Here is a 16056-nt window from a genome sequence, read left to right as displayed (position 1 = left end):
TTTGTGAAAAATGTAGTGAGTGTAATTATGAAGTGTCATATTCATCTCAACTCTAGTTCTAAAATAACAGGACATCATTTTAACTAAGAGAAATGCTGGTTTTCCAAATAACAGGTTACCTTTACCCGAGGTTTAAAGAATAAATATCAGCATCATGACATCACTAGAAAGAAATTGAAGCATACAAGGAATAAACTATAGTTTCTTTTTATATCAAAATGTACTCTTGAAAATGTGTTTGGCACAGTGCTAAATCATATATAGTTAATACTAAATATTGCAGGATACAATAAAACCCTGGAGTTAATTGTTTACACCCTCTTATGGGAATGAAAATAATAGATACCAATTATTCAGAAGTCAGCCTATACAAACTGTATAAACAATATTTTATGTTTTGCTTTGAAAACCAGTGATATAATAAATTTTACATAAAAGACTGTAAAATAATATAAATGGATTTAAACAGATTTTTACAATAAGAAATTCAAATGGAAACAGACAAGTAACAAAGAGAAGTAAAAAAATTTATTGCAGTATTCGCTCCACCAGATTACCTGGGGATCCCTTTTCTTGTATTGTTTTCAGGGTGACCTAATACATCAAAATCTACATTTACAAAAACTCCTTCTGCAGATAGGTCATAGATACTGCATGCTTTTTTTTTTTTCAACAGAATAAATTATATATCCAGGAGATTCTGCCATTTTACAGCCTGGAAAAAACAATGCTTCCCTGGAAACTGGGCTAAGCTAAAGAAAGCCATCCGCTGCTAGGTTAAACTCCAAGAACACTTTATTAAGAACATTAACAGACTAATTTCCAACATTCACTTGTTTATTTTTTTTAAACAGAAGTTTTTTTCCAAGATATAAACAATTTTTGTTAAACTATAATACAGTGGGAGTAAAAATGAACTGAGAATCTGTTTCTGCTGCACAACAGCGAAGGGAGCTCCCACAAAAATGTTTGCCCAACATTTCCTTCTTTTGTTCCTGCATCCCAGGTTCCACTTACTCTTCATAAAACTGATTTTTTTTTTTTTTTTTTTTGCCAGAATGTTGGTATTTCAAGTTTTTCTGCCTTTTAAAAAATTCCTGTAAATTTGGCTGCATGTACAAATTCATTAGCTGGAAGTCCCATCCTTGGCGGCATACAGGGATCGTAAAGTCTGAACAACTTTATTAGTCAGCTTATTAGCACTCGTTAGAGCAATTTTTTTGTAAATAATGTCTGACTCTTTAATAGTGTCTACCCAAGGCACCAGTTTGCGGCCATCACGGCGCTTAGCCTCAGTCCAGGAGCCACTGTAGGAGCCTGCCATCCACTGAACACTGAAGCCACTGCTGGTTTTCTGTACTACTCTTGCAATTTGTGGTCGATCTTTGTACTTTGGACAGCAAATAGCGATGACATCCATGACGTCAACACTTTCATTCATCTGTGCTGCCAACTCCGTAGAGTCTGAATTTCGTTTTGACCTTCTCAATGACTAAAACATTGGGAGGGGGGAAAAAAGACCAAGTGTTACACAAAAGAATTTTAGTGAAATTATTGTTTTTATTGCTTTTAATCCCTTGACGCCGGGAGTTGGGATTTCCCGGCACACTTCCATTGCCGGCAATGAGACCGCACCGTGACCGCCAGCGCCAAGGGGTTAACATATACTTGTAAAACCATATAACTCTTAATTTGTACCCGTGTCTTTACTCTTACTGATATATAAAATTATATATACATATGAACCATAAAGCTACATAAAACTTAGCAACAATAAAAATAACACACATTAATACAATTCAAAGAAAAATTAACCCTTTATGCTGGATAAATCTCATTTCTGTTTTTTTTTATTGTTTTTTATGTTAAACTTTCTACAAAAGGATGTATAAATGGGTAAGTAGAGAATCTCTATCTACAAAATGTTTTCTCTTTTAAGTATTACATTACTTGGTGTACATTTAATAGACTGACATATATAAGCACATAAAAATCATTTTACGTAATACGCTGCGAAATACGTTGACTCCTCCTCCGCCTCACCCCTGAAGTGCCTCCTCCTCTATCCTCCCCATCACTTTCATCATCTTCTGTCTCTGCTGCTGTATTATTTTTAGGGCTGCCTCCTCCAAGCAGTGAGGTAATTGCTTTGTTCCGAGCATTTGTGCTAGCTGAAACCTCCCCTTCTTCTTCTTCTTCATCAGGGTCCAGATGTTCCATGAGAAGTTTGAACTACAAAAAAACAGATATTATTTCAGAATTTTAAGTAAATATTTCAAGCAAGATTGTCAAATTCCTAAATGTTTTCTATGGCAGTAGTTTGGTGTGGGTGAAACAGACGTTAGCCATCATCTAAGTCAGGGGCTAGTAAACATTTTCTGTAAACAGCCAGGTGGTAAATATTTTTCATTTTGAAGGCCAAATAGTCTGTCACAACTACCCAATTCTGCCACTGTAGTATGAAAGCAGCTACAGACAAATAAATGAGTGGGCATGAATGTTTTCAGTAAAACTTCGTTTGCAAAAACAGGCAATGGGTTAGATAGAAAAACAGCCAGAGTTTTCAGACCCTTGGTCCAAGTCATCAAGCAACCAGGTGATAATACTGATAGACATTTTCTAGTTATCTCCCCTCTTTGCTCTCTGCTAAGAGGATGCAAGAGAAAGCAAAGAATGCTGAAAAATTTTAAATAAGAACTAAAATATTTTTAAATTTTAGAGTGTGTAAGGTTTGCAGTCAATGGATAATATGAAAAGCCACTGTGTAGATTATATTCTTAGTTCAAAAAACCTTATTTTTATGTTCAGCTACTTGCTTTAAAGTAGATTTTTAAAAATTTTTTTAAGAAAAAATAGAAATGGGGTTTTGCAATGTTGGCCAAACTGGTGTCAAACCTCTGGCCTCGAGTGATCTGCCCACCTCAGCCTCCCAAAGTGCTTGGGAGCCACTGCACCTGAAATTAAGTAGATTAAAATATAAAACTTTATTTTTATTTTTTAGGACAGTCCTCTAATTTCAAAAATATTTTAAAAAACTTTTATATTGTGGTAAAACAGAAATATCATACAATTTGCCAGATTAACCCTTTTTTTTTCTTTTTAAATTGAGACAGGGTCTCACTCTGTCACTCAGGCTGAAGTGCAGTGGCATGATCATGGCTCACTGTAGCCTCCACCTCCCAGGCTTAGGTGGTCCTCCCACCTCAGCCTCCCCAGCAGTTGGGACTACAGGTGCACAATGCCATTTCTGGCTAATGTTTGTATTTTTTGTAGAGACAGGGTCTTGCCCTGTTGCTCAGGCTGGCCTGGACTTCCTGGACTCAAGCAAACCTCCTACATAGGCCTCCCAAAGTGCTAAGATTACAGGTATAAGCCAGCATGCCCAGCCTACCAGTTTAACCATTTTAAATGTATAATTCATTGGCATGTTGTACAACTATCACCACTATCCATTTCCAGAGCTGTTTCTTTCTTTTTTTTTTTTTTAATCACTGGAAACCACAGCTCTGTCCTCATTAAACAATAACTCCCCGTTCTTTCCTTTCCCGGTCCTTGGTAACCTCTAGTCTATTATCTGTCTCTATTTTAAAAGCACATTTTATATACATAAATTTGCATACTTGTTAAGTGAGAAAATCTACAAATATATATATTGGCATTACTCATATAAGAACATACGAAAATATGTTGGTTATCAGAAATAATATTGGTTATCAGAAAAGAAAGGAACAGAATGGCCAAACAGGGTAAGAGAATGACTGCTTGCAGTTTTACCTTTTATGACATATAAGCCATGTATTTTTCTGAATTAAAAACATAGCCCTCTGTGTCCCCGGATTCCGCACCTGCGGATTCGACCCACAGTGGATCAAAAACTATTTGGAAAATGCCACAATAAAAAATAACAGCACTGGCCAGGTATGGTGGCTCATGCCTGTAATCCCAGCACTTTGGGAGGCCGGCGGATCACCTGAGGTCGGGAGTTTGAGACCAGCCTGGCCAACATGGTGAAACTCCATCTCTACTAAAAATACAAAAATTAGCCGGGCGTGGTGGCAGGCGCCTGTAATCCCAGCTATGTAGGAGGCTGAGGCAGGAGACTCGCTTGAACCCGGGAGGCAGAGGTTGTGGTGAGCCGAGATCGTGCCATTGCACTCCAGCCTGGGCAACAAGAGTGAAACTCCGTCTCAAAACAAAACAAAACAAACAGCATTACAATAAAAAATAATACAACTTAAAAAACAATGCAGTATACCAACTATGTATATAGCATTTACATTGTATTAGGTATTATAAGTAATCTAGAAATGATTTAAAGTATATAGGAGGAGGTATGTAGGTTATATGCAAATACTATGCTTTTTAAATAATTTTTTTGAGACAGGGTTTCACTCCTGTCACCCAGTATGGGGTGTAAAGGCGCAATCTCAGGTCACTGTAACCTCTGCCTCTCAGGCTCAAGCACTTCTCCTGCCTCAGCCTCCTGAGTAGCTGGGACTACAAGTACACACCACTGCCCCCAGGTAATTTTTTGTATTTTTTATAGATATGGGGATTTGCCATGTTGCCCAGGCTGGTCTCAAACTCCTGAGCTCAAGTGATCCACCTGCCATGGCCTCCCAAAGCGTTGGAATGACAGGCGTGAGCCACCTCACGCAGACTACTATGCCATTTTTTATCAGGCCCTTGAATATCGGAGGATTTGGGTATCCATGGGGGGACTGGAACCAATTTCCCACAGATACCAGGGGACAACTACAAAACACACACACAGGTTTTCCTATAATCTTTCATTTTTACTAAAATAAAATTATTCGTGGGCTGCTGTTTCCTAAGAAAAAATAATTAGGATGCCATGGGTGCAATGGGAAAGACAAGCTTAAAGTAACTCATTAAAACAACATAGAGAAAAATTATCTTGATAGTTCATGAAGCTTATATTCAATGTGAAGGAGATAGTCATCTCCCCACCGGCCCCCCACATTTACTTGTCAAAAAAGCCCTTATGAGAAGTAAAAACTTTTGGTTTTACTACTCACATCTAGATACTGTTTCACTATATTCCTTTTCACCTCTTCTGTGATTTTGGAATTAGCCATGTCACTCCGCAGGAAGTCCAGTGTTTGTTTTGGATGAAAATGAACTCCTGTTTTTCGGTTTATCGCTTTATCATATACTTTTGCAGATTCAGATGGAGAGTACTTCTGAATTTTACTGTTTTGGGAAAACAACACCAAAAACTTTAAAACTATGGAAACAACATATTTGGAGAAATCCAATTATAGGTAGGAAGCACCATATTAATGAAATTACTCATGTCTATTTTTAATACTATTGTGATCCTAGGACAGCTTCAATACAATTACTTAATACCACCTAACTGGTTTACCTCTTTCTACTAGTTGCTCCCCCACCCCCAACCTATCCATCCTCTATATAGTGGCCAGAATGATTGTTTATAAACCTGTTTCAGGTTATTAACAACTCTGCTTAAAAATCTTTCCAACTCCTTAGCATTGCCTCAAAACCTTAAAAGGTTTTAAATTATTTTGCATCTTGCCAACATTTAACATCAAGATATTCCTTATAAGGCCAGGAGCAGTGGCTCATGCCTATAATCTCAGAGTTTTGGGAGGCCAGTGTGGGAGGATCACTTGAGGCCAGGAGTTCAAGACTACCATGAGCAACACAACTAGACATCATCTCTACAAGTAAAAAATAAAAAAAATTAGCTGGGTGTGGTGGCATGCATCTGTACTCCCAGCTACTCAGGTGGCTGAAGTAGGAGGATTACTCGAGCCCAGGAGTTTATGATTGCATAACTGCACTCCACCTGGGCATCAGAGCGAGACCCTGTTTCAAACAAATACAGAGATATTCCTCTTAAAAATCTGGATTTCTAGTGTCTCCTGAAAAAGTGGGAGCTCTGGCCACATTATGCCCACCCTCTCCTTTGGCAACAAGCTTATGGAAACTTGAGACAGGTCCACTTAAATGACCTCTTTACATGAAACACACTCTTTCCAGTTGGCCATTGACCAGGTGGCCTATTAACATTTGATTTTGTGATTCCCAATCTTAGATTTCAATGAATGTAAAAAATGACCAAAATTCCATGGTTACAGGCAGAAAAAAGGTATCTTTAATGACTACTGGTGGGTAAAACTACAGGGTGTTTATAATAGCTGTACCTTTTCTCTCTCTTACTTTATAGAGTACTTTAAATACTATTTGAGTTCTACTGGAGCTCAGTTTAGTTGGTTTACATCTGTTACTTCAGAGCTCTTTAAAAACTTAAACTTGTAATCTATTTTAAGGTTAGCCTGAGTCTTTTTAAGGAAATCAACAAAATAAGTCCTTCAATTTGTAATGCATTACCAACAAGTATAGGAATATGTTTTTTTCCCTTTAACAAAAATAAATTATGGCATATTACACAATAGAACACTATCCAGCAATAGAAGAGAATAAACTCCTTTTTAAAAAAGGAACATTTCTAACATTAAAGTAAGCATGCAAACAAAACTGGGTTTCATATTTATTATTATTTTTTTAGACGGAGTCTCGCTCTGTTGCCCAGGCTGGAGTGCAGTGGCGTAATCTCAGCTCACTGCAATCTTTGCCTCCCAGGTTTAAGCGATTTTCCTGCCTCAGTCTCCCGAGTAGCTGGGGTCACAGGCGTGCACCACCACACTTGGCTAATTTTTGTATTTTTAATAGAGATGGGGTTTCACCATGTTGGTCAGGCTGGTCTCAAACTCCTGACCTCAGGGGATCTGCCCGCCTCAGCCTCCCAAAATGTTGGGATTACAGGCATGAGCCACCACACCCAGCCCAAATATTTATTATTTGAACAGAGTGAAGGTTTTTCTTTCACTGCTTATGTAACCTTACCTATCAGAAAATCCACAAAGATTCTTCAAATGTTGTTTTAACATTAGAAGTAATAAAATACCCTGGGACACATTTGCAAATTCAATTAAAGGAGCTGAGTTTTCTGGCAAACATTTCATCACTGAATTTATATCGTCTTCTGAATCTGAATCTGAATCTGAATCTACACGTTTCCGTGACTTCCGAGGCCTGGAAACTTCTTCTTCACTGTCGCTTGACTCATTTTCCTTACTAGGTGATGATTTTCTCTCTTTCCTTTTGTCCTTTACCATAGACTGAAAGAAAAAATTGTTTGATAAACAATAAAAACAAAATGCCACTAGTAAATATAAGTATGCTCCATTCAACAGCTTGAAAAAGCTTCCTTAAACTAATATTTTATAAACCTCTTGACTTTATGTCAACAACTGGATATGTAATCTTAGGGTATAGTTTCTAAAACTGAATACAATGATATATAATATCCACCCCCTCCCCCACAACCACTCCTTCAAAAAAATCCTTCTGAAATATCATTCAAAGGGAAACAATTTTCTTCTAAGGATAGTAATAAAAGATAGTTATAAAAGTACCAATTTGGTGCATAGGTAAGTCATTATAGAGGAAAAGCAGTAACTATAATTTAACTGAGGAGAATAAAGTAATTTTGGACATCCCAGCTTCTAGCAAACTCTCCTTTTCAAGAACATTTTGGCAAGATAATAAGCAATTTTCTCTGAAGACTTAAATCCTGTTTCTTTGTACTTTATGAAAATGTTAGGTCTTAGAAACAAAGTCAACTGCATTTAAGCAGGCTGTGTGGTGTGTGTGTGTGGGGCACATTATAACAACATTTATTCAAAAGTGGAAGAAACATTTATAAAGATAGCCATACCAGTAAGTAGGTAAAATAAGAGAACATGAGGGCTAAAGCTCCTGGGAATTATTAACTTCTCAAACTTAAATGTGCGTATTAACATCTGTGGATTTTGTTGAAGATGCAGATTCTGTTTCAGAAAATCTGGGTGGGGCCTGAGGTTCTACAGCTTTAATAAGCTCTCAGGTGAAACCACTGCTGCTGGTGTGTGGTCCACACTTCAAGTAGTAAGGGTTTAAGACACCTCTGTAATTCCAGCCCTCGGGAGGCATCTAAAATAATCTGTCTGATTTACTAGTCTGACAAGGCTGAGTTGTGAGCAATACAATTTTGTAAAATGAGATCTACTTGGATCATTAGATACATGAGAATATTCAATTTGTAAAGAATTTACTGAGTGCTTACTATATGCCTAGTGCTACAGCAGGTACTTTTGTAATTAAATAAATTACATTCCTCCTAAAAGTCATGACAGAAACAATGGAAGGTTCAACAGGAAATTTAGTAAAAGATTTTGGGCACACATATGCAAACTCTATTACGGTGCTATAGTTGAGGGATAAGAAAGTCAATGGTGTCATACATTTTCTGTATAAGTGTAAATAAGCTATATATTTTCATGTGTAATGTTATGATTACAGCATTACAAGATTTACAGAATAATGTTTTAAAATGGAGTTTAAATGAATGTATGAATGGATGCAAACACTTAAGGTCAGTGCTTAAAGTGAGAAAAATAAATGTGATGGCTTATCAACAGAACAATCCATATATGTATTTTAGATGTTTCTAAATAGAAGTAAAGTGGCAATGTACATCCTCTCCCAAGTCAAGTACTGCCCAGATTTCATTAAGTTCACTTAGAAAGATTTTATATACTCGTGAAGAGGATAAAAAGAATAATGAGAAACAAAACAGTGAAAACAGCATGCCTGCACTTTGACAGATGGATTAAGAATAGTAATGTGTGTAACTTACCTCCTTGAATGACTGCAGTAGGTTACTACCAGAAACTGAGAGTGTAATGTCTATATGATGCATTATAAACAACGGCTCTTCCTGTGTCTGGTATGGAAAACAGGCTAGATTGTCTGCTATATACAAGAGCATAGTCACGTCTGTTTTCTGTAAATTTTAAGAAAAAGCACACATGTTTAGCGGATAATCTAGAAACCCAACCAAAAAACCTTTTTTAGAAAAAATACAGGGCACTTTCACCTCACTTAATGTTAGACAGAGATAAACAGACACACACGGAGTCGGGAGAGACACAGAGAGACAGAGGGAGAGGAGGAGAGACAGAAATATAGAAGGGGGAAAAAGGGAAAGGGAGACAGGTGTAAGAAAAAGGGAAAAGGGGGAACAGAAATGGAATTTTATAAAATAATCTTAGGCCCTTTTTTTAAATTTTATAATGACTTACACTATGCTATCTCAAGAGAAGAGGTGAAATTTTTTATTGCATCCATGTGAAATTCCTTGAAGTTTTCTTAGAGTATATGGAATCTTTATGATAAATCCATACCATATCAGAAAGTATACATGAAAGTTCTAGTTATATCATTGTGCTACTAAGAGTTTAACCTATATGGAGATCAGTTACACACAGTTACTATTCTGCCCTCAAAATAACTAGTAATTATAGTACTAATACATAGGTTAAAAGAAAAAACCCAAATCCCACGTACTCATAAACATTTGTCAGTTTCCTGTGTATATGTAATTCAGAATGTTAGAGTTGTTTTGACAATGCTATCAGTTTCACACTGTAAAAACTGTGAAGCAGGCAAAATTTAAGGAAAAACTATGATTATTTAGTTGCTTGCTTTAAAAAGAAGTAACAGAATTCAAGCATTTCATGATCATAAACAGAAAGGCATATTAATATTCAAATTTCTTTTAAATATTTATAGCTCAAGGAAAAAAAAAAGCTCACAACTAAAAAACACTCCCTCCTACCATCTACCCTCCCCTGCCATGGAAACAACATAAAACCCAACAGCAGCAGCAGCAAGATCCCATAGCACAGATGGAATAACCTTGCTATTAATATTCATAAGAGTATCACTCTCACTCTATTTTTACTTTACAATATGTACAATATATATCAACACCCACATTACAGATGAAAAAATGTAGACATAAAACCCTACCTCATCTATTAGTTTTAACACTATAATTCACATATATATTTTCAAAACTCATATATATATTGAAGAAAATATATATATTTTCTTCAACATCCATAAAAGCCCTGTATTTCTCTTTCCTTCCAAAGTTCTTCAAAGAATAGTTTAGACTGCTCCTCCCATGTCTTGCCCACTATTTTTTTTTTAAAGGAGACATGATACCACTCACTGCCACCTTGAACTCCTGGGCTCAAGCAATCCCTTTGCCTCGGTCTCTTCAGTAGCTAGGTAGCTAGGAGTACAGATGCATACCACCAGGCCTGGCTAAGTTTTTATTTTTTAATTTTTGTAGAGATAGGGTCTCACTATGTTGCCCAGGCTGGTACGGAACTCCCGGGCTCAAGCGATCATCTGGCTCGGGTGTTGGGATTACAAGCATGAGTCATCTCACCTGGCCCTCCCTCTTCAATTACAATCTGCTTTTGTCCCTCACTGCTTGACTGTTTTTGTCCACGAAGTTCACCATTCTACTCTATTTTTCACTTCTTACTCTCCTTGACTTCTCAATAGCATCTGACTATTACCCACGCTTTCCTTCATGAAATCTTCTTCTTAAGTTTTCTCTTCCTAGCTCTTTGACTATTCCCTTTTTATGTACTCCTCAAGCCAACTCCTTTGCAATCTGACTTTGGCAACAATCCTATTATTCTTTCAGGTGCTCAAGATAAAAATATTCCAGTTGTCCACTGACTATTCTTTTCACACAGTCTCATTTAATTTTTCCCTCAACTTTCCTTTTCTACTATCTTTTTTTTTTTATATTGAGATGAAGTCTTGCTCTGTCGCTCAGCTGGATCTCAGCTCACTGGCCAATCTCTGCTGCCCAGGTTCAAGTGATTCTCATCCCTCAGCCTCCCAAGCAGCTGGGACTACAGGTGCGCGCCATCATGCCTGGCTAATTTTTTTGTATTTTTAGTAGAGACGGGATTTTGCCATGTTGGCCAGGCTGTTCTCGAACTCCTGACCTCAGGTGATCTGTCCACCTTGGCCTCCCCAAATGGTGGGGTTACAGGCATGAGCCACCGCACCCAGCCTCTACTATCCATTCTTTTTCTCCTCTACTGTTATAATAATAGATTAATTTCTTATTACCTCCAGTGTGACCACAATGCTAAAAAAATTCATCTTCCTAAACTGCTCTTTGGCAATTGTCCTCATTATTTTATTCACACACTTCCAATGTTTTTTTTGCCATCTACAGGATCCTCTATATACTATTCCTCATTATGACCTTTCTGCCCCAGTCAAATAACAAACTATTCATTATTTCCCATTCTTATCTTTGTATTTTTTGGCCCTGATTAGAACATCTTCCTCCCCTGGTTTATATAGCAGATCCCTCTCATTCTATCCCTCTGGGCCTTCAGGCATTTGTTCCTTCTCTGACATTCTTTGCTGGAAGTAGTCAGAAGAAAGCATTGCTTTGTGAGAGCTGGGTGTCCAGTTTAGCATTTCAAATGCTGAGATAACAGAACATCTAGTCAATGACATAAAGCAGGCAGTGAAATCACATAGAAATGAAGTTCTTTTGGAGAGAAACAAGGACTGGAACAATATTATCAAAACAAACCATCAGGGCACTCAGGATATACTAACCATAATCACTATTAATTTTGTATCCTATCCCCACAACTGGAGGGAAAATCCTTTCAGGGCAAAAGCACTACATTATATCATCTGGCACGCCTAGTATAGTGTCCTATACACAATGCAAACTTAATACTGATAATGATATGATGACAATGTTGATGATAAATTTCACGTAGTACTTAAAAAGAAGAGGTCTAGTAAGATATCTACACTATGGTAATTATAATTTTGCTTTATTGCAAAAATCTGCTGTCAGGCTAACAAGTTAATTAAAGTATTTCTTTTGTTCTTTTTTTTTTTTTTTTTTGAGACGGAGTCTCGCTCTGTTGGCCAGGCTGGAATGCAGTGGCATGATTTCGGCTCACTGCAACCTCTGCCTCTGGGTTCAAGCAATTCTCCTGCCTCAGCCTCCTGAGTAGCTGGGATTACAGGCACGTGCCACCATGCCCGGCTAATTTTTATATTTTTAGTAGAGATGGGGTTTCACCATGTTGGTCAGGCTGGTCTCGAACTCCTGACCTTGTGATTCACCTGCCTTGGCCTCCCAAAGTGCTGGGATTACAGGCGTGAGTCACCACTCCTGGCCTCTTTTGTTCTTTTAAAAGTTGCTATACACATAGACTCATGTGCACTCTGTGTGGGCAGAAACCATATCTGTCTTTACTATTTTATGCTCGTTAAACTTCTTAGCACAATGGCTGGTACATAGCAGATGCAGAATAAATATTGTGTGAAATAAATAAATTAAAAGGTAAACTTAAAAGAATATTCAGTTTTCTTGGCCTATGGTCCTGGCCAATGCAACTAGTGCAACAGCCAGAAGTGTCAAAATTGTAATTATGGTAATCCCCCCTTATTGCCGTTTTGCTTTCCATAGTTTGTTACCCTTGGTCAACCATAGTCCAAAAATAGGTGAGTAAACTACAACAGGGTATTTTGAGAGAGAGAGAAAAGCAAGATCCCATTCACATAACTTTTATTACAGTATATTGTTTTAATTGTTCTATTTTATTATTATTGTTAATCTCTTACTGTGACTAATTTATAAATTAAAACTTTAACATAGGTTTGTATGTACTGGAAAAACCAGTACAGTCATGTGCCACATAACATGTTTCAGTTAATTACAAACCATATATATGATGATGGTCCCATAAGATTATCCTATCATATTTTTACTGTACCTTTTCGATGTTTAGATATGTTTAGGTACATGAATACTTACCATGTGTTATAGTTATCTACAGTATTCAGTACAGTAACATGCTGTCCAGGTTTGTAGCCCAGGAACAATATAGCCTAGGTAGGCTACAACATCTAGGTTTAAGTAAGATGTTCACCCTACAAAGAAATCGCCTAACTATGCATTTCTCCAAATGTATCCCTGTCATTAAGTGATGCATGACTGTATATATAATAATTAGTACTATCCATGGTTTCATGCATCCACTAGGGGTCATGAAATGTATCTTTAATGATAAGGGAGGACTACTATACACAAAAGTGGACTACTATACAGAAAAGTGACTTCCCTTCATTAAGGGAAATCAAGTTGAACAACTAGGGATCTCAATAGCCGAAAACCTAGAACAGTTATTCTCTAACAATATTTGAGGTAATCGATTCCCAAAGCGATTAGTTTAGTGATGTTGCTTATTTAAAGATACGCTTACAGAAACTGTTATCAAAGTTTATAGGATATTCAGTATGGAGGCAAAATTATACATTATTCCTCATTACACTTATTCTCATACAAAATTTCCCCTTCACTTCTGACTGTGTACTTTGTAAATAACTTAGAAGACTAAGAAAACATTTAATGAAGTTACTATCATATACTAATAAAATGGTAATATTTTAAAAATGATGACTACTTTATCCATAAAATTTCTAGAGCATTTATTTTCTTAAAATAATAAGTTTTTGTGCTTACTGCTGTGTCATCAAAGAGGTTGAGTAAAGAAATAAGAAAGGCTCGTCTGTGTTGGCGGTTTCCACGGATCATGGAGTAAAGGTGTGAACACAAAGCGCTAGAGGACTCGTCTTGTCTGAAACCCCTTACAGGATCTTTTAGGCATGTGTTGATTGCCTGTTGTACCTGGTAAGACATCTTCATACCAGCCACTGCTTTCATCTGAAATCAATAAAAGTCTCATTTTTGTCAGGGAAATTAAAAGACACAAATTAAAAATATACTTAGAGCATTACATTCTGAGGCTAGCTTCATTATTTGTTTTTTTTAATTAAAATAATACGAATCACAGAATGAAGTGCTAGAAGGAACATTAGAGATTATCTCTTACAATTCCCTCACTTCAAAGAAGAAGAAAAAAATGAGGCCCAGGAGAGTCACTGTAGCCAGGTTCACATAGTAAGATATAAAATCCAGGTTTCCTGATTTTTAGTCTGGTGTGCTTGGTACCGTCACCTCTAGACCAATCTTAACTTTAAACTAGAATAAACACATTGGAAGACTAACTTAGTTGCATGTTTAGAAGATAGGTACTAAGTAAGACATTTTATTCCAATTATGAATGTGGGCAGGGCATTTATCAAAGAAATGCTTTACTCAAGAAAAATGTTCAAATTTAGGTTATAAAATGTTAAAATACATACATGAATGAATCCAGCATATTTTTTGTCTATTTCCACAAGTTGCTGATCAGCCTTGTTCCGCATAGCAGGTTCTGGGTCTGTGCCCATAGCAATTAAATATGGCACACACTGGAAATAAAAAAAAAAAAATTATGAGGTATCACGGTAGTAAAAACTCTCTATTTAGACATATGTCAAAACTTTTTGTATATCTGAGATATATGAATTTAACCTTATAGGCTTTCCTATAAAGACTATGTTTTAGTGTTCTTTTTAAAATAACAGATCTTTTGAGATTCGGCTTAAATCCAGAAAGCACTGGAGCATCAGCAAAAATACTGACGTGATAAAATTTAAACAATTTCATTGTAAATTTAAGATTCTTTAAACATAAAGCATTCTCACACTAAGAATATCTATTTAAGATTATGATATAGACTACAAATGTATAATCCAGTAGTTTTTAAAGCTTGACTGAATTTGCCTTGTAAAGATAATATAGGGCAAACAGTAATTTGTTTTCCATACTCAAAGCTACGAAAATATAATTGTTTTTCAAAGTTGATTTCATACGTGGCTTTGAGGAACAGATAGTTGATAACAGTCATATTCACTGTACTTCTAGAGTCAAAAAACAGTACTATGTTGAGCGAGTCTGAATCAAAAAGCAATGTGAAGGCCAGAAAAACAACAACAAACATAACTTTAAAATACAGACATGGCACTAAATGAAAGAAATGATCATGTTAAATCTCGAATCAGGAAAGAAAAAAGGCTGTAAGGTGGGTGCGGTGGCTCATGCCTGTAATCCCAGCACTTTGGCACACTGAGGCAGGCAGATTACTTGAGCTCAGAAGTTTGAGACCAGCCTGGCCAACATGGTAAAACCCCATCTCTACAAAAATGCAAAAATTAGCCAGGTGGTGGCGCACACCCATAGTCTCAGCTACTTGGGAGGCAGAGGTGGGAAGAGTGCTTGAATCCAGGAGGTGGAGGCTGCAGTAAGCCGAGACTGCGTCACTGCACTCCAGCCTGGGAAACAGAGCAAGATCTTGCCTCAAAAAAAAGAAAAAAAAAAAAAAAAGAAAAGAAAAAGGCTATAAAGAGCGCCCTTGGTTAACTAGCAGAATCTGCAAATGGACTGTATATTAGATAATATTGTATCAGTGTTAAACTTCCCAAATTTAATGATTATATTATGATTTTATAAGAGAATGTCCTTGTTCTTAGAAAATATATGCTGAAGTGTTTAGTGGTAAAGAATCATAATTATCTGAAACTTCCTACCAAATGATTCAGAAAAAAGCAGATGTATAAAGGGAGAGAGAGAAAGCAATTGTGGCAAAATGTCAACAGATGGTGAATACAGGTGAAGAGAATAAAGGAATTCATTGTATCACTTTTGCAATTTCTTTGTGTGAATTTTTTTTTTTTTTTTTTGAGGTGGAGTCTCCCTCTGTTGGCCAGGCTGGAGTGCAATGGTATGGTCTCAGCTCACTGCAACCTCTGCTTCCTGGGTTCTCTGCTTCCTGGGTTCAAGCAATTTTCCTGCCTCAGCATCCCATGTAGGTGGGACTACAGGCATGTGCCACCACACCTGGCTAATTTTTGTATTTTTAGTAGAGACGGGGTTTTGCCATGTTGGCTATGCTGGTTTTGAACTCCTGACCCAAGTGATCCGCCCACCTCCACCTCCCAAAGTGCTGGGATTACACGTGTGAGCCACTGCACCTGACTCCTTTGTGTGAAATTAAAAAAAAAAGTTTAAAAGGCACATATAATAAAAAGCACCCAACAAAGAACCCTCGGTAGTTTAAAAAGGTGACAGTCTCAATGTACTACTGTTACATTATAATGTATGATTCTTTATGATAATAGCCCAGAGTCATGAAGAACAGGATAAATATTTGTTAACATGCTTTGTTTCAGGAC

The 16056-nt window shown here is 36.9% G+C and overlaps 1 protein-coding gene across 3 annotated transcripts in view; it reads right to left on the bottom strand.

Annotated features, from left to right (window-relative positions):
* Positions 1–628: 628 nt before the first annotated feature.
* The window catches only part of NIPBL (NIPBL cohesin loading factor), a 197764-nt gene continuing 182336 nt past the window's right edge, over positions 629–16056 (bottom strand). For 2 of the 3 annotated variants that reach the window (XM_054555486.2, XM_024247027.3), the window contains 7 exons: positions 14146–14253; positions 13463–13663; positions 8729–8875; positions 6895–7169; positions 5040–5214; positions 2044–2232; positions 629–1492 (listed from right to left, as the gene is read on the bottom strand). In XM_054555486.2, coding sequence (XP_054411461.1) covers positions 1127–1492; positions 2044–2232; positions 5040–5214; positions 6895–7169; positions 8729–8875; positions 13463–13663; positions 14146–14253 — 1461 coding nt within the window. In that variant the 3' untranslated portion in view covers positions 629–1126. Of the gene's footprint in view, positions 1493–2002; positions 2233–5039; positions 5215–6894; positions 7170–8728; positions 8876–13462; positions 13664–14145; positions 14254–16056 lie in introns of all 3 variants that reach the window. The other variant, XM_024247028.3, reaches the window with a different exon arrangement.

The sequence above is a fragment of the Pongo abelii genome, chromosome 4, assembly GCF_028885655.2.
Source record: "Pongo abelii isolate AG06213 chromosome 4, NHGRI_mPonAbe1-v2.0_pri, whole genome shotgun sequence".
NCBI classification, from domain to species: Eukaryota; Metazoa; Chordata; class Mammalia; order Primates; family Hominidae; genus Pongo; species Pongo abelii.
This window is presented reverse-complemented; position numbering and strand designations above follow the sequence as displayed.